Source organism: Macaca nemestrina, chromosome 2, assembly GCF_043159975.1.
Source record: "Macaca nemestrina isolate mMacNem1 chromosome 2, mMacNem.hap1, whole genome shotgun sequence".
Lineage (NCBI taxonomy): Eukaryota > Metazoa > Chordata > Mammalia > Primates > Cercopithecidae > Macaca > Macaca nemestrina.
This window is the reverse complement of record NC_092126.1, coordinates 34,790,905-34,814,505: the sequence shown is the minus strand read 5'-3', so window position 1 is coordinate 34,814,505 and position 23,601 is coordinate 34,790,905. Positions and strand designations below refer to the sequence as shown.

General features: G+C 39.6%; 1 protein-coding gene across 2 annotated transcripts; it reads left to right on the top strand.

Annotated features, from left to right (window-relative positions):
- The first annotated feature begins 15,477 nt into the window (after positions 1 to 15,477).
- Positions 15,478 to 16,011, top strand: LOC139361870 (high mobility group protein HMG-I/HMG-Y-like). Of its 2 annotated transcripts, XM_071090920.1 has the most exons (2): positions 15,478 to 15,646; positions 15,680 to 16,011. In XM_071090920.1, the coding sequence occupies exons 1-2, from the start codon at positions 15,545 to 15,547 to the stop codon at positions 15,866 to 15,868; spliced, it is 291 nt and encodes a 96-aa protein (XP_070947021.1). In that variant the 5' UTR covers positions 15,478 to 15,544; the 3' UTR covers positions 15,869 to 16,011. The 2 variants fall into 2 exon arrangements, with proteins under 2 accessions (XP_070947021.1, XP_070947020.1); XM_071090919.1 differs by having other exon boundaries at positions 15,479 to 16,011.
- The last annotated feature ends 7,590 nt before the right edge of the window (positions 16,012 to 23,601 follow it).

Below are 23,601 nucleotides of genomic sequence, written 5' to 3'. Positions count from 1 at the left end.
ATGGAAGAATATCCCATTGTGCATGGATTGGAAAAATCAATATTGTTAAGATGGTCATACTTTTCTTTTTTTTTTTTTTTTTTTGAGACAGAGTCTTGCTCTGTTGCACAGGCTGGGGTGCAGTGGCCGGATCCCAGCTCACTGCAAGCTCCGCCTCCCGGGTTTAGACCATTCTCCTGCCTCAGCCTCCCGAGTAGCTGGGACTACAGGCGCCCGCCACCTCGCCCGGCTAGTTTTTTGTATTTTTTAGTAGAGACGGGGTTTCACCGTGTTAGCCAGGATGGTCTCGATCTCCTGACCTCGTGATCCGCCCGTCTCGGCCTCCCAAAGTGCTGGGATTACAGGCTTGAGCCACCGCGCCCAGCCAAGATGGTCATACTTTTCAAAGAGATTCACTATCCTATCAAATTGTCAATGCCATTTTTCACAGGATTAGGAAAAACTAATCTAAAATTCATAAGAAGCTAAAAAAAGGAGCCTGAATTACTGGAACAATACTGAACCAATAGAACAAAGTCAGAGGCATCACACTACCTGACTTCCAATTACACTACAAGGCTACAGTAACCAAAACAGTATGGTACTGGTACAAAAAGAGACACATAAAACAGTGGAACAGAATAGAGAACTTAGAGATAAAGCCACACACCTACAATCACCTGATGTTCAACAAAGTCAACAATAACAAACAATGGGCAAAGGACTCCCTATTCAATGAATGCTGCTGGGACAACTAGCTAGCCATATGCAGAAGAATGAAACTGGACCCCTACCTTTCACCATATACAAAAATTAACTGAAGATGGATCAGAGACTTAAATGTAAGACCTAAAACATTAATAACCCTAGAAGGGAAGGAGGCAAAGCAACATGGCCAAATAGAAGCTTCCACCAATTATCCTCCCCACAGGAACACCAAATTTGACAAATATTTACACAGAAGAAACCCTCATAAGAACCAAAAATCAGTTGAGCGATCACAGTACCTGGTTTTAACTTCATATTGCTAAAAGAGGCACTGAAGAGGATAGGAAAGACAATCTTGAATTGCCAACAAAACCCCTCCCTCATCACCTGGCAGTGGCCATATGGCACAGAAAGAGAATCTGTGTGCTTGGGGAAATAGAGCACAGTATTTGTGAGACTTTGCATTGGAACTCAGTGTTGCCCTGTTACAGCAGAAAACACCGCCAGGGAGAACTCAGCCCATGCCCATAGAGGGAGCATTTAGATGAGCCCTAAATAGAGGGGAATTACCCATGCCAGTGGTTGGAACTTGTTCCAGCAAGCCTAACCACTATGGGGTAAAGGGCTCTGGGGTCCCAAATAAACTTTAATGGCAGTCTAGGCCACAAAGACTGCAACTCCAAGGCAAGTCCAAGTACTATATTGTGCTTGGAGCCAGTAGCCTTTGGGGGCATGTGACCTAGTGAAACACCCGCTGGGGTAACTAAGGGAGTGCTTGTGTCATCCTTCCCCAAATCCCAGGCTGTGCAGCTTGTAACTCCTAAAGATGCCTCTTCCATCTGCTTGAAGAAAGAAGAAAAAGGAGTAAAGAGGACTTTGTTTTCCAACTTGAATACCAGTTTAGCCACAGTAGGATAGGGCACCAGGTAGAGTTGTGAGGCCCCCATTCCAGGCCCAGTGGTACACACTGTGGGCCTTGGGTAAGACTCTGAGATGTGCTGGTTTCAGGTGTGACCTAGCATATCCACAGCTGTGATGGATATGAGAAGAGTGAGAAGAGATTCTTTCTGCTTGAAAAAAGCAGAGGGAAGAGTAAAGGGGACTTTGTTCTGCAGCATAGGTACCAGCTTGACCACGGTGGAGAAGAGCACTAAGTAGGCTCTTGGGGTCCAATTTCAGGACTTGGCTCTTGGATGGCACTTGTGGACCTACCCTGGGCCAGAGGGGAGACTACTACCCTGAAAGGCGAGTCCCAGGACTGCAAAATCCACCACAAGCTGACTGAAGAGCCTTTGGGACGTAAGTGAACATTGGTGATACCCTGGCAATATTCCCCATGGTAGTAGTAGACATGAGGAGAGACTCCTCTGTCTGGAGAAAGAGGAGATAAGAGTGGGAAGGACTTTGTCTTGTGGTTTCAGTGCCAGCTTAGCTGCAGTAGACTGGAATACCAGATAGATTTCTAATGTTTCGAGCTTTAGGCCCCATATCATGGACAATATCTCTGGACCTGTCTGAGGCCCAGGAGAACTCACTGCCTTGAAGGGTAGAACACAAAACTTGCTGGTCTTGCCACCTGCTGATTGTAGAGCCCTAGGGCCTTGAGCAGTAGCCAGATAGTGGTTATAGCAGGCCTTCGGCAAGACCCAGTTCTGTGCTGGCTTTAGGTCTGTGCAAGCACCGTTCCTATGGTGGTTGCCACACAAGCGCTTGTGTCACCCCTCCCCCAGCTCTAGGCAGCTCAGCACCAAGAAAGAGACTTTGTTTGCTTGGGAGAAGGCAAGAGAAGAGAACAAGAGTCTCTGATAATCCAGAAAATTCTCCTGGATCTTATCCATGACCACCAAGGTGGTACTTCTATGAGTCTTTAGGAACTACAGCATTACTGGGCTGGGGATGCTGCCTAATCCAGATATGGCTTATATTGCAACACTTTAGTCCCTTCAAATACCCTGAAAACCTTCCCAAGAAGGATGGGTACAAACAAATCCAGAATGTAAGGACTGCAATAAATACCTAACTTTTTAATGCCCAGACACTGACACACATCCACAAGCATCAAGACCATCCAGGAAAACATGACCTCACCCAACAACCTAAATAAGGCACCAGGTCCCAGTTCTGGAGCAACAGAGATATGTGACCTTTCAGACATAATTCAAAATAGCTATGTTGAGGACACTCAAAGAAATTCAAGATAACACAGAGAAGGAATATAGAATTTTCTTAGAGAAACTCGACAAAGATATTACAATAATGAAAAAGAATCAAGCAGAAATCTTGGAGTTGTAAAATGCAATTGATATACTGAAGAATACATCAGAGATTTGAAATAACAGAATTGATCAAGCAGAATTAAAAATTACTAAGCTTGAAAACAGGCTATCTGAAAATACACAGTCTGAGGAGACAAAAAAAGAATTAAAGAATAAAGCATGCTGAGGGATCTAGAAATTAGCCTCAAAAGAGCAAATCTAAGAGTTATTGCCCTTAAAGAGGAGGTAGAGAAAGAGTTTGGGGTAGAAGGTTTATTTAAGGAGATAATAACAGAGAACTTCCCAGACCTAGAGAAGTCAGTAATATTGACTGAAATATGTCAATATTCAAGTACAAGAAGGTTATAGAACACCAAGAATATTTAACCCAAAGGAGACTATCTCAAGGCATTTAATAATCAAACTCCCAGAGGTCAAGGATCCTGAAAGCAACAAGAGGAAAAAAAAATGTAATATACAATGGAGCTCCAGTACACCTGGCAGCAGACATTTTAATGGAAATCTTACAGGTAAAATGCTCTTTCCCCCCTTCAACACTTTACATATAGTATGACAATTTTTAAATGCTGAAGGAAAGAAAATCTTTTGCCCTAGAATAGTATCCCCAATCAAAATATCCTTTAAAAATGAAGGAGAAATAACAACTCTCCCAGACAAACAAAAGCTGAGGGATTTCATCAACACCAGACCTGTCTTACAGGAAATTCTAGGGAAAGTACTTCAATCAGAAATAAAAGAATGTTAATGAGCAATAAGAAATCATCTGAAGGTACAAAACTCATTGGTAATGGTAAGAACACAGAACAACACAGAATATTATAACACTGTAACTGTTTGCATAAACCACCCTTAAGTAGAAGGACTAAATGATGAACCGATAAAAATAATAAACCCAACAACTTTTCAAGACATAGTTAGTACAATAAGATAAATAGAAACAAGAAAAAGTTAAAAAGCATGGGGACACAAAGTTAAAGCATAGAGTTTTTATTACTTTTTTTTTTTGCTTGATTCTTTATGCAAACAATGTTAAGTTGTTCAGCTTAAAAATGAGTTATAAAATAGTATTTGCAAGCCTTATGATAACCTCAAATTGAAAAACATACAGCTGATATATGCAAAGTTGAAAGCAAGAAATTCAATTATATCTCCAGAGAAAATTGCCTTCACTAAAAGGAAGACAGGAGGGAAGGAAAAAAGGAAGAGAACACCACAAAACAACCAGAAAACGAGTAACGAAATGGAAAGAATAAGTCCTCATTATCAATAATAACATCGAATGTAAATAGACTAAACTCTCCAATAAAAAGACGTTAAGTGGCTTAATGGATAAAAAATAAGACCCAATGTCCTGTAGCCTACAAAAAACATGCATTACTTATAATGACACACATAGAGTGAAAATAAAGGGATGGAAAAAGATGTTCCATGCCAATGGAAATCAAACAAGAGCAGAAATTGCTTTACTTATTTCAGACAAAATAGACTGCAAGACAAAAACTATAAGAAGAGACAAAAAAGATCACTATGGGGGGGCAGAGCAAGATGGCCGAATAGGAACAGCTCCAGTCTCCAACTCCCAGCGCGAGCGACACAGAAGACCAGTGATTTCTGCATTTTCAACTGAGGTACTGGGTTCATCTCACTGGGGAGTGCCAGACAATCGGTGCTGGTCAGCTGCTGCAGCCCGACCAGCGAGAGCTGAAGCAGGGCCAGGCATCGCCTCACCTGGGAAGCGCAAGGGGGAAGGGAATCCCTTTTCCTAGCCAAGGGAACTGAGACACACAACACCTGGAAAATCGGGTAACTCCCACCCCCAATACTACGCTTTAAGCAAACAGGCACACCAGGAGATCATATCCCACACCTGGCCGGGAGGGTCCCACGCCCACGGAGCCTCCCTCATTGCTAGCACAGCAGTCTGCGATATCGCGGCAAGGCAGCAACGAGGCTGGGGGAGGGGCGCCCGCCATTGCTGAGGCTTAAGTAGGTAAACAAAGCTGCTGGGAAGCTCGAACTGGGTGGAGCTCACAGCAGCTCAAGGAAACCTGCCTGTCTCTGTAGACTCCACCTCTGGGGACAGGGCACAGTAAAAATAACAAAAACAGCAGAAACCTCTGCAGACGCAAACGACTCTGTCTGACAGCTTTGAAGAGAGCAGTGGATCTCCCAACACGGAGGCTGAGATCTGAGAAGGGACAGACTCCCTGCTCAAGTGGGTCCCTGACCCCTGAGTAGCCTAACTGGGAGACATCCCCCACTAGGGGCAGTCTGACACCCCACACCTCATAGGGTGGAGTACACCCCTGAGAGGAAGCTTCCAAAGCAAGAATCAGACAGGTACACTCGCTGTTCAGCAATATTCTATCTTCTGCAGCCTCTGCTTCTGATACCCAGGCAAACAGGGTCTGGAGTGGACCTCAAGCAATCTCCAACAGACCTACAGCTGAGGGTCCTGACTGTTAGAAGGAAAACTATCAAACAGGAAGGACACCTACACCAAAACCCCATCAGTACATCACCATCATCAAAGACCAGAGGCAGATAAAACCACAAAGATGGGGAAAAAGCAGGGCAGAAAAGCTGGAAATTCCAAAAATAAGAGCGCATCTCCCCCGGCAAAGGAGCGCAGCTCATTGCCAGCAACGGATCAAAGCTGGACGGAGAATGACTTTGACGAGATGAGAGAAGAAGGCTTCAGTCCATCAAACTTCTCAGAGCTAAAGGAGGAATTACGTACCCAGCGCAAAGAAACTAAAAATCTTGAAAAAAAAGTGGAAGAATTGATGGCTAGAGTAATTAATGCAGAGAAGGTCATAAATGAAATGAAAGAGGTGAAAACCATGACACGAGAAATACGTGACAAATGCACAAGCTTCAGTAACCGACTCGATCAACTGGAAGAAAGAGTATCAGCGATTGAGGATCAAATGAATGAAATGAAGCGAGAAGAGAAACCAAAAGAAAAAAGAAGAAAAAGAAATGAACAAAGCCTGCAAGAAGTATGGGATTATGTAAAAAGACCAAATCTACGTCTGATTGGGGTGCCTGAAAGTGAGGGGGAAGATGGAACCAAGTTGGAAAACACTCTTCAGGATATCATCCAGGAGAACTTCCCCAACCTGGTAGGGCAGGCCAACATTCAAATCCAGGAAATACAGAGAACGCCACAAAGATACTCCTCGAGAAGAGCAACTCCAAGACACATAATTGCCAGATTCACCAAAGTTGAAATGAAGGAAAAAATCTTAAGGGCAGCCAGAGAGAAAGGTCGGGTTACCCACAAAGGGAAGCCCATCAGACTAACAGCAGACCTCTCGGCAGAAACTCTACAAGCCGGAAGAGAGTGGGGGCCAATATTCAACATTCTTAAAGAAAAGAATTTTCAACCCAGAATTTCATATCCAGCCAAACTAAGTTTCATAAGTGAAGGAGAAATAAAATCCTTTACAGATAAGCAAATGCTTAGAGATTTTGTCACCACTAGGCCTGCCTTACAAGAGACCCTGAAGGAAGCACTAAACATGGAAAGGAACAACCAGTACCAGCCATTGCAAAAACATGCCAAAATGTAAAGACCATCGAGGCTAGGAAGAAACTGCATCAACTAACGAGCAAAATAACCAGTTAATATCATAATGGCAGGATCAAGTTCACACATAACAATATTAACCTGAAATGTAAATGGACTAAATGCTCCAATTAAAAGACACAGACTGGCAAACTGGATAAAGAGTCAAGACCCATCAGTCTGCTGTATTCAGGAGACCCATCTCACACGCAGAGACATACATAGGCTCAAAATAAAGGGATGGAGGAAGATTTACCAAGCAAATGGAGAACAAAAAAAAGCAGGGGTTGCAATACTAGTCTCTGATAAAACAGACTTTAAACCATGAAAGATCAAAAGAGACAAAGAAGGCCATTACATAATGGTAAAGGGATCAATTCAACAGGAAGAGCTAACTATCCTAAATATATATGCACCCAATACAGGAGCACCCAGATTCATAAAGCAAGTCCTTAGAGACTTACAAAGAGACTTAGACTCCCATACAATAATAATGGGAGACTTCAACCCTCCACTGTCAACATTAGACAGATCAACGAGACAGAAAGTTAACAAGGATATCCAGGAATTGAACTCATCTCTGCAGCAAGCAGACCTAATAGACATCTATAGAACTCTCCACCCCAAATCAACAGAATATACATTCTTCTCAGCACCACATCGTACTTACTCCAAAATTGACCATGTAATTGGAAGTAAAGCACTCCTCAGCAAATGTACAAGAACAGAAATTATAACAAACTGTCTCTCAGACCACAGTGCAATCAAACTAGAACTCAGGACTAAGAAACTCAATCAAAACTGCTCAACTACATGGAAACTGAACAACCTGCTCCTGAATGACTACTGGGTACAGAACGAAATGAAGGCAGAAATAAAGATGTTCTTTGAAACCAATGAGAACAAAGATACAACATACCAGAATCTCTGGGACACATTTAAAGCAGTGTGTAGAGGGAAATTTATAGCACTAAATGCCCACAAGAGAAAGCAGGAAAGATCTAAAATTGACACTCTAACATCGCAATTAAAAGAACTAGAGAAGCAAGAGCAAACACATTCGAAAGCTAGCAGAAAGCAAGAAATAACTAAGATCAGAGCAGAACTGAAGGAGATAGAGACACAAAAAACCGTCCAAAAAAATCAATGAATACAGGAGTTGGTTTTTTGAAAAGATCAACAAAATTGACAGACCACTAGCAAGACTAATAAAGAAGAAAAACGAGAAGAATCAAATCGATGCAATTAAAAATGATAAAGGGGCTATCACCACCGACCCCACAGAAATACAAACTACCATCAGAGAATACTATAAACACCTCTACGCAAATAAACTGGAAAATCTAGAAGAAATGGATAATTTCCTGGACACTTACACTCTTCCAAGACTAAACCAGGAAGAAGTTGAATCCCTGAATAGACCAATAGCAGGCTCTGAAATTGAGGCAATAATTAATAGCCTACCAACCAAAAAAAGTCCAGGACCAGATGGATTCACAGCTGAATTCTACCAGAGGTACAAGGAGGAGTTGGTACCATTCCTTCTGAAACTATTCCAATCAATAGAAAAAGAGGGAATCCTCCCTAACTCATTTTATGAGGCCAACATCATCCTGATACCAAAGCCTGGCAGAGACACAACAAAAAAAGAGAATTTTAGACCAATATCCCTGATGAACATCGTTGCAAAAATCCTCAATAAAATACTGGCAAACCGGATTCAGCAACACGTCAAAAAGCTTATCCACCATGATCAAGTGGGCTTCACCCCTGGGATGCAAGACTGGTTCAACATTCGCAAATCAATAAACATAATCCAGCATATAAACAGAACCAAAGACAAGAACCACATGATTATCTCAATAGATGCAGAAAAGGCTTTTGACAAAATTCAACAGCCCTTCATGCTAAAAACGCTCAATAAATTCGGTATTGATGGAACGTACCTCAAAATCATAAGAGCTATTTATGACAAACCCACAGCCAATATCATACTGAATGGGCAAAAACTGGAAAAATTCCCTTTGAAAACTGGCACAAGACAGGGATGCCCTCTCTCACCACTCCTATTCAACATAGTGTTGGAAGTTCTGGCTAGGGCAATTAGGCAAGAGAAAGAAATCAAGGGTATTCAGTTAGGAAAAGAAGAAGTCAAAGTGTCCCTGTTTGCAGATGACATGATTGTGTATTTAGAAAACCCCATTGTCTCAGCCCAAAATCTCCTTAAGCTGATAAGCAACTTCAGTAAAGTCTCAGGATACAAAATTAATGTGCAAAAATCACAAGCATTCTTATACACCAGTAACAGACAAACACAGAGCCAAATCATGAATGAACTTCCATTCACAATTGCTTCAAAGAGAATCAAATACCTAGGAATCCAACTTACAAGGGATGTAAAGGACCTCTTCAAGGAGAACTACAAACCACTGCTCAGTGAAATCAAAGAAGACACAAACAAATGGAAGAACATACCATGCTCATGGATAGGAAGAATCAATATCGTGAAAATGGCCATACTGCCCAAGGTAATTTATAGATTCAATGCCATCCCCATCAAGCTACCAATGAGTTTCTTCACAGAATTGGAAAAAACTGCTTTAAAGTTCATATGGAACCAAAAAAGAGCCCGCATCTCCAAGACAATCCTAAGTCAAAAGAACAAAGCTGGAGGCATCACGCTACCTGTCTTCAAACTATACTACAAGGCTACAGTAACCAAAACAGCATGGTACTGGTACCAAAACAGAGATATAGACCAATGGAACAGAACAGAGTCCTCAGAAATAATACCACACATCTACAGCCATCTGATCTTTGACAAACCTGAGAGAAACAAGAAATGGGGAAAGGATTCCCTATTTAATAAATGGTGCTGGGAAAATTGGCTAGCCATAAGTAGAAAGCTGAAACTGGATCCTTTCCTTACTCCTTATGCAAAAATTAATTCAAGATGGATTAGAGACTTAAATGTTAGACCTAATACCATAAAAATCCTAGAGGAAAACCTAGGTAGTACCATTCAGGACATAGGCATGGGCAAAGACTTCATGTCTAAAACACCAAAAGCAACGGCAGCAAAAGCCAAAATTGACAAATGGGATCTAAGTAAACTAAAGAGCTTCTGCACAGCAAAAGAAACTACCATCAGAGTGAACAGGCAACCTACAGAATGGGAGAAAATTTTTGCAATCTACTCATCAGACAAAGGGCTAATATCCAGAACCTACAAAGAACTCAAACAAATTTACAAGAAGAAAACAAACAACCCCATCAATAAGTGGGCAAAGGATATGAACAGACATTTCTCAAAAGAAGACATTCATACAGCCAACAGACACATGAAAAAATGCTCATCATCACTGGCCATCAGAGAAATGCAAATCAAAACCACAATGAGATACCATCTCACACCAGTTAGAATGGCGATCATTAAAAAGTCAGGAAACAACAGGTGCTGGAGAGGATGTGGAGAAATAGGAACACTTTTACACTGTTGGTGGGATTGTAAACTAGTTCAACCATTATGGAAAACAGTATGGCGATTCCTCAAGGATCTAGAACTAGATGTACCATATGACCCAGCCATCCCATTACTGGGTATATACCCAAAGGATTATAAATTATGCTGCTATAAAGACACATGCACACATATGTTTATTGTGGCACTATTCACAATAGCAAAGACTTGGAATCAACCCAAATGTCCATTAGTGACAGATTGGATTAAGAAAATGTGGCACATATACACCATGGAATACTATGCAGCCATCAAAAAGGATGAGTTCATGTCCTTTGTAGGGACATGGATGCAGCTGGAAACCATCATTCTCAGCAAACTATCACAAGAACAGAAAACCAAACACCGCATGTTCTCACTCATAGGTGGGAACTGAACAATGAGATCACTTGGACTCAGGAAGGGGAACATCACACACCGGGGCCTATCATGGGGAGGGGGGAGGGGGGAGGGATTGCATTGGGAGTTATACCTGATGTAAATGACGAGTTGATGGGTGCTGACGAGTTGATGGGTGCAGCACACCAACATGGCACAAGTATACATATGTAACAAACCTGCACGTTATGCACATGTACCCTAGAACTTAAAGTATAATAATAATAAATAAATTAAAAAAAAAGATCACTATATAATGATAAAAGCATCAATTCAGCAAGAGGATAAAACAATTGAAAATATATATGCACCCAACACTGAAGCACCTAGACATATAAAACATATATTATGAGAGCTAAAGAGAGAAATAGGCCCCAATACAATAATAGCTGGAGACGTCAACACCCGCTTTCAGAATTGGACAGATTTTCCAGACAGAAAATCAACAAAGAAACTCTGGACTTAATCAGCACTATAGACCAAATGGACCTAATAGATATTTACAGAACATTTCATCCAACAACTGCAGAATACACATTTTTTTTCCTCAGCAAGTGGATAATTCTTAAAGATAGATTGTATGTTAGGTCACAAAACAAGTCTTAAAACATTCAAAAGGATTGAAACAATATCAAGCATCCTCTCTAACCACAATGGAATAAAACTAGAATTCAATAACGAGGAATTTTGGAAACTATGCAAAAACATGAATATTCAACAGTATGCATGCTCCTGAATGACCAGCGGGTCAATGAAAAGTTAAGCAGGAATCTGAAAAAATTCATGAAACAAATGTTCATGGAAACATAACATACCAAAGCCTATGAGTAGAAGCTAAATATTGAATACACATGGACATAAATATGGGGAAAAAAGACACTGGGCAATACATGAGTGGTAAGGGTGCAGGGTAGTGTGGGTTGGAAGGCTACCTCTTAGGTACTATGCTCACTACCTGGTTGATGGGGTTACTCATACACCAAGCCTCAGTGACATGCAATTTGCCCATGTAACACACTTGCAAATGTACCCCTAGAATATAATATGAAAGTAGAAGAAGAAAAAAATTGAATATGTACTGTAATAAAAGAATATTTACTACAAGAAGCTATAAATTGTGTAATTGACTTATGAAAGCACTATGGAAAAACCTAGATAATCCAAAAATAAATGAATGCTTTAGTCATAAAAAATGAGGCATAAAAATCTTAAGGCAATAAGTAATTGTCATTTTTTCATTATCTTTTAATATGTAGGAATTGGAAAGGTATATCTGAATGTGTGACTAAGAATATTTGGTATATATTATTAGATTAATGATGCTTGTTCTCTTAGCCCAGTCATATGAATCACAGTAGGAAAGAGATAGAAAGAAGGGCTCTTGAATAAGGCAAATACAGAAAAAATAGAAAAGAGAGTTGGAAACTACTATTGTAGATATTATTATTAGAGGAAAGTGTTCAAAATTCCTTTAATTCACAATGAAAAACTCAAATATGTGAGGTCATTCAGATATGAGTCCTTGCTATAATTTGTTTCATTGGAGATTCCATGAAATCTTACATAGACACTTTGATCATCTGCAACTAGGGACAGTTTTATTTCTTCCTTTCCAATATGTGTAGTTTTAAAATTCCAATGGCAACAACTTCCATTACTACATTGAATAAAAGTGTTGAGAATGAACATCTTTGCTTCGATCTTGAAGTTAAAGAGAAAGGTTTTTACTAGTAAGAATCATGTTAGCTACAGGTTTTTAATGGATGCTCCTTGTGAAGTTCAGGAAGTTCCCTATATTCATAGTTTGCTCATTTTTTGGTTTTTACATGTACAGGGTTGTTTAAACAAAACAAAGACTATAAAACGAAGACCATATATGGCAAGAAAAGCCTAAAATATTTACTATCAAGTCATTTACCAAAAAAGTCCAACCTTTAGTCTAATGATAGCAATGGAAATACAAAGATTGTCAGAATGAATAAAAGCATCATCCATCTATATATTGTCTATAAGAAATTCACTTAAAATACAATGATATAGGTAGAATAAAAGAAAAATGGTGGAAAAGATATAACATGAAAATAATCAAAATAAAGCTGGAATGGATATATTAATATAACACCTAGGAAACATCATGATAAAGAAAATTACTAGGAAAAAGATGATCATTATATCATGATAAAATGATCACTTTACCAATGAGATGTAACAATCTTCAACGTGTATATATCAAACAGCAGAACTTCAAAATACTTGATGTAAAAGCTGACAGGAATGAATAGAGAAATTGAGAAATACACAATTACAGTTAGAGGACTTTAACACCCTTCTCCCAGTAATTTATAAACTGACTACACCAAAATTAGTAAGGATAGAGAAAAAATAAACAATTCTATCATCAGCAAGATTTAATTAGCATAGTCACAACCATCCACCCAACCATAGCATAATATACTTCTCTTCAAAGGCACATGAAAAATCACCAAGATAGAGTACATATTGGGTCACAAAACAAACTACAACAAACCTAAAATAATTTAAATCTTATAAAATATGTTTTATGACCTTAATGAAATCATACTAGAAATGAATGACAAAGACATAAGAGGAAAATCACCAAACATTTGGAAATTAAGCAATACACTTTTAAATAATCTAAAGTTTAATGAGAAAGTTTCAAGGGAAATTAAAAAATGTATTGAATAAAAAAATGAAAACGCAACATGTCAAAATCTGTGGGATACAATTAAAGTAGTACTTACAGCAAAATTTACAGCAGCAAATAAATGCCTATAGTAGAACATAGGGCCAGGTGTAGTGGCTCACACCTGTAATCCCAGCACTTTGGGAGGCTGAGGAAGGAGCATGCCTCGAGCACAGGAGTTCGAGAAAAGCCTCGGGAACGTGGCAAAACCCTCTCTCTACAAAAATGAAAAGATAATTAGTCAGGCATGGTGGTTTTGCCTGTAGTCCCAGCTACTCAGGAGGCTGAGGTGAGAGGATTGCCTGAGCCCAGGAGGTCGAGGCTGTAGTGAGCTAAGATCATGTCACTACACTCCACCCTGGGTGACAGAGTGAGACCTTGTCTCAAATTTAAAAATAAAGAAAAAAAGAAAAGAAGAAAAATCTCAAATCAATAAGTTTCCACCTCAATACACTAGAAAAAAAGGGCAAAAGTAAGACAACACGAGCGGGAGAGAAAAATAATAAAGATAATAGCAGAAGCTGAAAAAGTAAAAACAGTAGACTAGACTCTATATTGGTAACAACAGAGTATATACCATAGTATAGTTTGCTGTTTTATATATCTGTATCTTTATTCTATATAGACACTGTATTTTTTATACATGGATATAAAATTGAATAAACAAAATTGCCTCTAGCAATACTGACAAAGAGAAAAAAGAGAGAAGGCACAAATTACCAATATCAAGGGTGAAACACAGGATGTAACTTGCAGAGGATAAATAATAAGGGAATACTATGAGCAACTCTATGCACACAAATTGGACCATTTAGATGAAATAGACTAATTGCTCAAAATCTGCAAATTATCAAAGCACAGGTGAAACAGATAATCTTTAATAGTCTTATAAAAACCTGACAAATCTTCAGGCCCAGGCACTTGCAGCGATGATTTTTACCAAATATTTAAAGAAGAAATAACACCAATTTTGAGCACTTTCTTTCATCAGATAGAAGAAGCAGCAACTTTCCCAACTCATATGGTGAAGGCAGCTATCCTGATACCTAAACCAAACATAGTACAAGAAAGGAAACCGACAGAACAATATTCTTTTTGAATGTAGATGAAAAAAGCCCTTAACAAAATGCTAAAAATAAAATCTACTAATATATGGAAAGAATAATATATGCCCAAGTAGAGTTTATTTCAGGAATGTAAGGCTGGTTCAACACTTAATAATCATAATCAATCAATACAAACCACAATAAAGAATAAAAACTACATTATTAAATCAACTGATGCAGAAATAGCACTTGACAAAATTCAACACCCACTCATGATAAAAAATCTCAGTAAACTAAAACTTAAAAGTAACTTCCCCAACCTGATGAACAACATCTTCACAAAACCTAACATAATACTTAATGTTGACAGACTGAATGCTTTCCCCTTTATGTGGGGAACAAGGAAATGATGTCAGCTGTCACTCTCATATTCAACATAATCCTTAAAGTCCAACTCAGTACAAGAAGGAAAGAAAAGAAATGGCATAAGAGGAATGGAGAAAAAAGATGTCTGTCTTTATTTTTTTTAAATTTTTTATTTTATTATTATACTTTAAGTTCTAGGGTACATGTGCACAACGTGCAGGTTTGTTACATATGTATACATGTGCCATGTTGGTGTGCTGCACCCATTAACTCATCATTTACATTAGGTATATCTCCTAATGCTATCCCTCCCTCCTACCCCCTCCCCACAATAGGCCCCGGTGTGTGACGTTCCCCTTCCTGTGTCCAAGTGATCTCATTGTTCAATTCCCACCTATACGCAAGAACATGCAGTGTTTGGTTTTCTGTTCTTGCGATAGTTTGCTGAGAATGATGGTTTCCAGCTGCATCCATGTCCCTACAATAGTCTTTACAGGTCATGGCAAGGAGCCTACAAACAAATTACTAGAGCTTACAAATGAGTTTAGCAAAATGTCACCATAAAGAAAAATAAATCATATTTATATATGCTAGCAAAAAACAATCCAAATGAAAATCAAAATTTAAAACATACCATTTATACTACTTCAAAAATAAAATATGTAGGTATAAATCTAATAGCATATCTATGAGATCTGTCTACTGAAAGCAGTAAAACGTCAATAAAAAACAATCAAAGACTTAAACAAATGGAGAGACATACAATGTTCATGAATTGGAGAGCTCAACTTAAAAAGATGTCAGTTCTCCCCACAATGATTTATTCATTTAATTCCATTTCTGTTAAGATCTCATTTAAGTTTTTTTAAGCTCCCCTGAGCCGGTGCTGCGCTCCTCTAATTGGGACTCCGAGCTGGGGCTATTTCTGGCGCTGGCGCGGCTCCAAGAAGGCCATCCCAGCCATCACTCTTCCACCTGCTCCTTAGAGAAGGGAAGATGAGCAAGTCGAGCTCGAAGTCCAGCCAGCCCTTGGCCTCCAAGCAGGAAAAGGACGGCACTGAGAAGCGGGGCCGGGGCAGGCCGCGCAAGCAGCCTCCGGTGAGTCCCGGGACAGCGCTGGTAGGGAGTCAGAAGGAGCCCAGCGAAGTGCCAACACCTAAGAGACCTCGGGGCCGACCAAAGGGAAGCAAAAACAAGGGTGCTGCCAAGACCCGGAAAACCACCACAACTCCAGGAAGGAAACCAAGGGGCAGACCCAAAAAACTGGAGAAGGAGGAAGAGGAGGGCATCTCGCAGGAATCCTCGGAGGAGGAGCAGTGACCCATGCGTGCCGCCTGCCCCTCACTGGAGGAGCAGCTTCCTTCTGGGACTGGACAGCTTTGCTCCGCTCCCACCGCCCCCGCCCCTTCCCCAGACCCACCATCACCACCGACTCTGGCCGCCACCCCCATCTTCCACCTGTGCCCTCACCACCACACTACACAGCACACCAGCCGCTGCAGGGCTCCCATGGGCTGAGTGGGGAGCAGTTTTCCCCTGGCCTCAGTTCCCAGCTCCCCCCGCCCACCCACGCATACACACATGCCCTCCTGGACAAGGCTAACATCCCACTTAGCCGCACCCTGCACCTGCTGCGTCCCCACTCCCTTGGTGGTGGGGACATTGCTCTCTGGGCTTTTGGTTTGGGGGCGCTCTCTCTGCTCCTTCACTGTTCCCTCTGGCTTCCTGTAGTGGGACCTGGGAGAGTTCCCCTGGCCTTAAAAGGGGCCCCAGCCCCATCTCATCCTGGCCCGCCCTACTCCACTGCCCTGGCAGCAGCAGGTGTGGCCAGTGGAGGAGGTGCTGGCCCCAGGATTCCCCCAGCCAAACTGTCTTTGTCATCACATGGGGCTCACACTTCTCATCCTTCCCCACCTTCCCTAGTCCCTGCACTAGGTTGGGCAGCCCCCTTTGGCTTCAGGAAGGCAGGAGGCGTGTGTCCTTACTCCTGCTTCACTGTGGCCACAGCCCCCTTGCCCTCCGCCTGGGATCTGAGTACATGTGGTAGTGATGGAGATGCAGTCGCTTATTGTCCAGGTGAGGCCCACGAGCCCTGTGGCCGTCACCTGAGGTGGGCTGGGGCTGCTCCCCTTACCCTACTTTGCTTCCTCCACTCAGCCATTTCCCCCTCCTCAGATGGGGCACCAATAACAAGGAGCTCACCCTGCCCTCTCCCAACCCCCCTCCTGCTCCTCCCTGCCCCCCAAGGTTCTGGTTCCATTTTTCCTCTGTTCACAAACTACCTCTGGACAGTTGTGTTGTTTTTTGTTCAATGTTCCATTCTTCGACATCCATCATTGCTGCTGCTACCAGCGCCAAATGTTCATCCTCATTGCCTCCTGTTCTGCCCACGATCCCCTCCCCCAAGATACTCTTTGTGGAGAAGAGGGGCTGGGGCATGGCAGGCTGGGTGACCGACTACCCCAGTCCCAGGGAAGGTGGGGCCCTGCCCCTAGGATGCTGCAGCAGAGTGAGCAAGGGGGCCCAAATCGACCATAAAGGGTGTAGGGGCCGCCTCCTCCCCCTGTTCTGTTGGGGAGGGGTAGCCGTGATTTGTCCCAGCCTGGGGCTCCCCCTCTGGTTTCCTATTTGCAGTTACTTGAATAAAAAAAATATCCTTTTCTGGAAAAAAAAAAAAATCTCATTTAACTCAATTTCTATTAAAATGGATTTTTGGCAGATATGAACAAGCTTATTCTAGAATTGTTGTGAAAAGGCAAAGGAACTAGAATAACTAAAACGATTTTGAAAAAGAATAACAACATTAGAAGAGTAATGCAACCTGATTTTAAGATTTACTATATAACTAAGTAATACAAAAAAGTGTGGACTTCACAGAAGGATTGTCACATAGACTAATACAATAATAGAGAGTTCAGAAACATGCACAGAAGTTCAGCCAACTGATTTCGGATAAAGGTGCAAAAATAAATTCAATGGAGAAAGGATAGTTTTAAAATAAATGGTGCATAATGCATTTGGAATTCATATATGTTTTTGTGTCAGTAGTTCTTTCTTTTTTGCTATAATTCTATTCAGTGGATGTACTATATTTTATTTATCCATTTTTCAAGTGAAGGACATTTGGGTTGTTTCTGGTGATTATAAATGAAGCGGTATAAACAGTAATGTTTAGGATTTTTTTTGTGAACATAAGTTTTCATTTTTCTTAGGAAATACTTAGAAGTAGGATTGTTGGGTCATATAATATGCATATGCTTATCTTTGTAAGAGACTACTAAACAGTTTTCCAAAATGGTTGTACCATATTGAATTTCTGTCAACAATGTATGAGATTTGCAATTGCCCTGCATTGTCACTCACACTTGGTAATGTCATTATTTTGTATTTTATCCATTTCATTCATGTGAAGTGCTATCTCATTGTGATTTTAATTTTCACTTTCCTAATGATGAGTAGTATTGTGTAATGATTTCTAACGACTAATAACTCATTTCATATCTGTGTCTTTTTTGGTGAAGTATCTGTTCAAGTCTTTTGTCCCTTTTTTAGGGGTTGCTTATTTTATTATTATTGAGTTGCGAGAGTTCTTTATTTGGGCTACACGTTCTATGTCAAAAGTGTAAGTTACAAATATCTTTTCTAAGCATATGGCTTATCTTTTCATTCTCTTAACAGTGTCTTTCATAGAACAGAAATTACACATTTTGATTAAGTCTAATTAACCATTCTTTTTCTGTTATCAATTGTGCTTTTGGTGCTGTAGGTAGAAAATGTTTGCTTAACCCAATGTCACAAAATTTTCTTTTGTGTTTTCTTTAAGAAGTTTTATAATTTTAGGTTTTACGTTTAGGTGTATCAGTTAATTTTGAGTTAATTTTTGTATGATACGTAAGGTATGGGTCAAGGTTTTGTTTTTTTTCCATATGGATGTCCAGTTTTCCCAACATCATTTATTATTTAGTTCACTAAGACTTCTTCAGTTATATTAAATAATTTTATCTTTAAAATTTCCATTGAGTTCTTATTTTTAGCTATTATATTTTTCATTTCTAAAACTTCAATTTTTTTTATTTTGCAAGGTCTTTTTGATATGTTCTTTTTATTTGCTCGTTACTAGTTTTTCTTTTTTTTAAACATTTCATTCATATTGTTTTATATTGTGTATCCAATAATACAGTATATATTTTTAAAGGTGTATCATCTTTATTTGTTGTTGTTTAGAGGTTTCCTTAAATTTTAGCTGTAAAACAAATATATCTACATTAATATTTTTTATTTTTTATTTTTGTGGGTAGATAGTATGTACATATATTTATGGGGTACATAACATGCTTTGATATGGCATTCAATGCATAATAATTACATCATGAAGAAGGAGGTATCCATTCCCTCAAGCATTTATCCTTTGTGTTACCAACAATCTACTTTTACTCTTTTAGTTATTTTAATATATACAATTAAGTTATTGTTGACTTTAGTCACTCTGTTGTGCTATCAAATAGTAGGTCTTATTCATTCTTTCTATTTTTTTTTGTACACATTAACCATGCCCACCTCCCCGTCCAACCCGTCACGACGCTTCCCAGCCTCTGGTAATCATCATTCTACTCTCTGTGTCCAATTGTTTTGATTTTTAGATCCCACAAATAAGTGAGAACATATGATGTAGTCTTTCTTTGCCTGGCTTATTTCACTTAACATAATGATCTCTAGTTTTATCCATGTTGCTGCAGATGATAGGATCTCATTCCTTTTTTATGGCTGAAGAATATTCCATGGCATATAAGTACCACATTTTCTCTATCCATTCATCTGTTGATGGACATTTAGGTTGCTTCCAAATCTTGGCTGTTGTGAACAGTGCTGCAACAAGCATGGGAATGCAGATATCTCTTTGATATACTTATTTCCTTTCTTTCAGGTATATACCCAGCAGTGGGATTGCTGGTTGATATGGTAGCTCTATTTTTAGGGTTTTTTGAGGAAACTTCAAATTTTTCTCTATACTGGTTGTATTAATTTCTGCTACTTTTATTCATGGTGGTTTGTTTCCCTGTATATTGGTGATTTCATATTGTGAGATCATATTTAATTGATCTTATTCTGTGAGACATTGAGAGTCTAAATTGGAATTACTGTCACACAAAAGATTTGTATGTTTCTACCAGGAGCTAGTGGTTCTACTGATCTGGCACCACTTTCACTTTGTTTAAGAATCTAAGCCTAATGCAGAGGACTTAGGTTTAGGTTCTCATCTTGTTCTAGGTTTAGCCTTCCCTTTCTAATACTGGTTTTGACATTTGTCCTAGAATAAAAATGCCAACTTTTGCTCTTCCTTATTGTTCATCATTCTGGCTGCAGCTCATTGTCTCTTTCCCACCCTTCACCTCTACCTCCACCTTATGTGACCTATGTGGTGACATGTCTTACTTTCTTGTAAGCTCAGCAATACTTTGAAAAGATTGATTGTGTAATTCATTGAGGATCTAGTTATATTTTGAGTGCTTTTTTATGGCTTTTATGAGGGCTTTTCAGAACATTTATTAGCTATACTGCAGGAAGCAGTGATGTTTTATTTTTCTTTCTTTTTAAATGCTGTACCTAGAAATGGTCACATGTCATATCTGAATAAAAAAGGCCAGGTGCTGTGGCTCACACCTGTAATCCCCGCACATTAGGAAGCTGAGGCAGGTGGATCACTTGAGGTCAGGAGTTCGAGACCAGCCTGACCAACAACACCGTCTCTACTAAAAATACAAAAATTACCCAGGCATGGTGGCAGGCGCCTGTAATTCCAGCTACTCAGGAGGCTGAGGCAGGAGAATCACTTGAACCCAGGAGGCAGAGGTTGTAGTGAGCTGAGATCACACCACTGCACTCTAGCCTGGGAGATGGAGTAAGACCCTGTCTTAAAAAAAAAAAAAAAAAAAAGAATTAAGACAAAAACTCATTTTTTTTTTCCAGGTTTACAGTTCAAGTAGGTTCTAGAGTAGCCTTTTACCCTCACTTTTCATTTTTTATTGACACACTGAGTGTAGACACTGTTAGTCATTCATCTTCAGAAGGTCTATGAGAAGAAACATCCTAGAAAACCTAGAACACATCCTAGAAAGCCGATTGCAGAGCACAATTGATTCTCAATCCCTTTCCTTTGGGATAGAGAACATTAACTTCTTTTTACTCAGTCATATTGGGAAAAAGAAAACCTGTAGATTTACGAACCTCAGTGGCACATGCTGTCTCATAGAAGTAATCATGAAATCTGTGGTCACAGTTTCTACAAGGGGCAAACATGTGTCAGCTGGAAAGCAAGGGAACTGTTCTCCATTATGGAAATATGGGTGAAATCTTTCATACGCCTCCCAACTTTAATCTCTTTTTTCTACTAAAATAGATCTGTTGTATTTTAAATAAGCCACAGAGGGCTATGAAGAACTGGATTCAAGTGTGGAGCCAATGTAAAGTTTCAAGAAAATTCCTATCAGGAAAAGTAGATATGTTACCTGCCCATTGACCTCTTTTCTAATAAGCATAATTTTTGTTCTCACTTTATTTGTTCTTTTTCAGTATTCATTTTGTTTAACACAGAACTGGACTTTCTTTTCTTTCTTTCTAAATCTAAAACAGAGTTTTTGTTTCTGAGGAAAAATATAAGTTAATTGAATTCTTGCTATGTTTGAACACGTCCCCAGACGTTCATGTGTTGGAAAGTCAATTCCCAATGCAGCAATGTTGAGAGGTGGGACCTTTAAGAGGTGATTAGGTCATGAGGGGTCTGCCTTCCTCAATAGATTAATGCTGTTATGACAGGAGTGGGTTAGTTGTGAAAGGAGTGGGTTCCCTGTAAAAACATAAATTTGGTCCACTCACCTATGCTCTCTTGCCCTTCTGCCTTCCTCCATGGGATGATGCAGCAAAAAGGCCCTCAGCAGATGTGGTCCCTCAGTCTTAGACTTCCCAGTCTATAGAACCATGGTCAAATACATTTCTGTTCATTTAAAATTACCTGTTCTGTTGTATTCTGTTATAGCAGCACAAAGTGAACTAAAACAGTGCTCATTGCAAAACATGTTCTTTTTTGTCCTGAAACTACCATCACCTCTCCTTTCCCTCTTTCTATGAAAAGACAGAAATGTCATGTCTTTCCAATAAAGATACCAACTTCTGAAATATATATCAAGTGTATACTGTGTCAGGATAGGGTTGCCAGATAAAATAGAGGTTGCCTGAATTTTTTTTTTTCTGTAAATGTAGCAAACCCTAGTCAAAAACCAGGTAGACAGGTCACTTGGAGTCAGGAGTTCGAGATCAGTCTGGCCAACATGGTGAAACCCCGTCTCTATTAAAAATTTCAAAACTAGGCCAGGTGCAATGGCTCACTCCTGTAATCCCAGCACTTTGGGAGGCCAAGGCAGGCAGACAATGAGGTCAGGAGTTCGAGACCAGCCTGGCCAATATGGTGAGACCCCATCTCTATTAAAAATACAAAAATTAGCTGGGTGTGGTGGCACATGCCTATAGTCCCAGCTACTCAGGAGGCTGAGGCAGGAGAATTGCTTGAACCTGGGAGGCAGAGGTTGCAGTGAGCTGAGATTGCACCACTGCACTCCCACCTGGGTGACAGATTGAGACTCTGCCTCAAAATAAATCAATAAATCAATAAATAAAAATAAAAACTAGCTGGTCATGATGGCGGGCACCTGTAATCCCAGCTATTCGAGAGGCTGAGGCAGGAGAGTTGCTTGAACTGGGGAGGCGGAGGTTGCAGTGAGCTGATATCGTGCCACTGCACTCCAGCGTGGATGACAGAACAAGACTTCATCTCAAAAAATAATAAAAAAAAAAAAGAAAAAGAAACCAGGTAGGTACTTTACACAGTTTATCTAAAATATGAGAAGACTACAAAAGACAAACAATGAAGTAGGAATTTGAATCCTGCTGTGTCTTGTTTTCCTTGTCCCACACTGACTATAGAAATCTATGTAATAAAGGCCATTGAGAATACACAGTGGAATTGATACCTGTGCTGAACTTCCATCTTTTCTAGAATGAAGGCACTTATATCACCTAAGAAGTAAGCTTCTAACCAGAAACCCACAGAGAGTTTGAGAATAAATTGTCAAAAGGCTCGAATACTCAGAAAAAGAAGTGAGAGAAAAAAACATTTTTACATATTTTGGCCTTTTATTACTCTCCATGGTTTGAGACATAACATGTTCTGAAACATGATTTTTATAAGTGGCATATTTGGGGCCAAAAATATAAACAAAAAGCTATTCGCATCAGACCCCTCAATAGCTATTAACATAATTATTTCTAATTTTCCATTGAGTGAACGTTCTGTGATTTAATAAAGTGAATTATTTTTTAAAATTACAAGAAAGGAGGCCTATTTTTCTTTAACTCTAAAAGGATCAAAAATTTATTCTGAATAAAATTATGGGTGTGGTCACATAATAGTTGAAAGGCTAAGACAGAAAACTGTATCTCATGCTTGTGAAACGATTTGTGAGAACTGACCCTTTTCAGACAGAAAATCAATCCCAGAGATCTTAAGTGACCCCTTAGTGACCTCTCCACTGGCCCAGTATAATAAGAACAACAGTGGTAGATGAAGTGAGGTTATATACGCCGGTGGGTTGGATGGAAGTACATCTTAGAGCTGTTATTTCCAGGCTTTGGCCATTCATTTACTACCTAAATGATTTTTGTAATATCAGTATGCTCTTGTTATTTACTTAGTTTCTTTAAATTGTGTCTTCTTTTACTTGAAAATAAATTTGTCCTTATACTAAGTAATAATATTCATGAAATCATGTTTGATAAAACAGTTATGTTTATTTCCAGCAAATATTAAATCATAAACTTAAAATTTAAAATATCTCTTTGTGAACCACCTAAAATCAATCAGTACACCCATGTACTCATGGTGTTATGTATATAACACTTTGGGAAAGATTGTCTTAGAGGAGGGGGCAGCACATTGTGGCTGGTTGCCTGTTTGTATAAACAAAGTTTTATTGGAACACAGCCAGGTCCATTTATTTTTA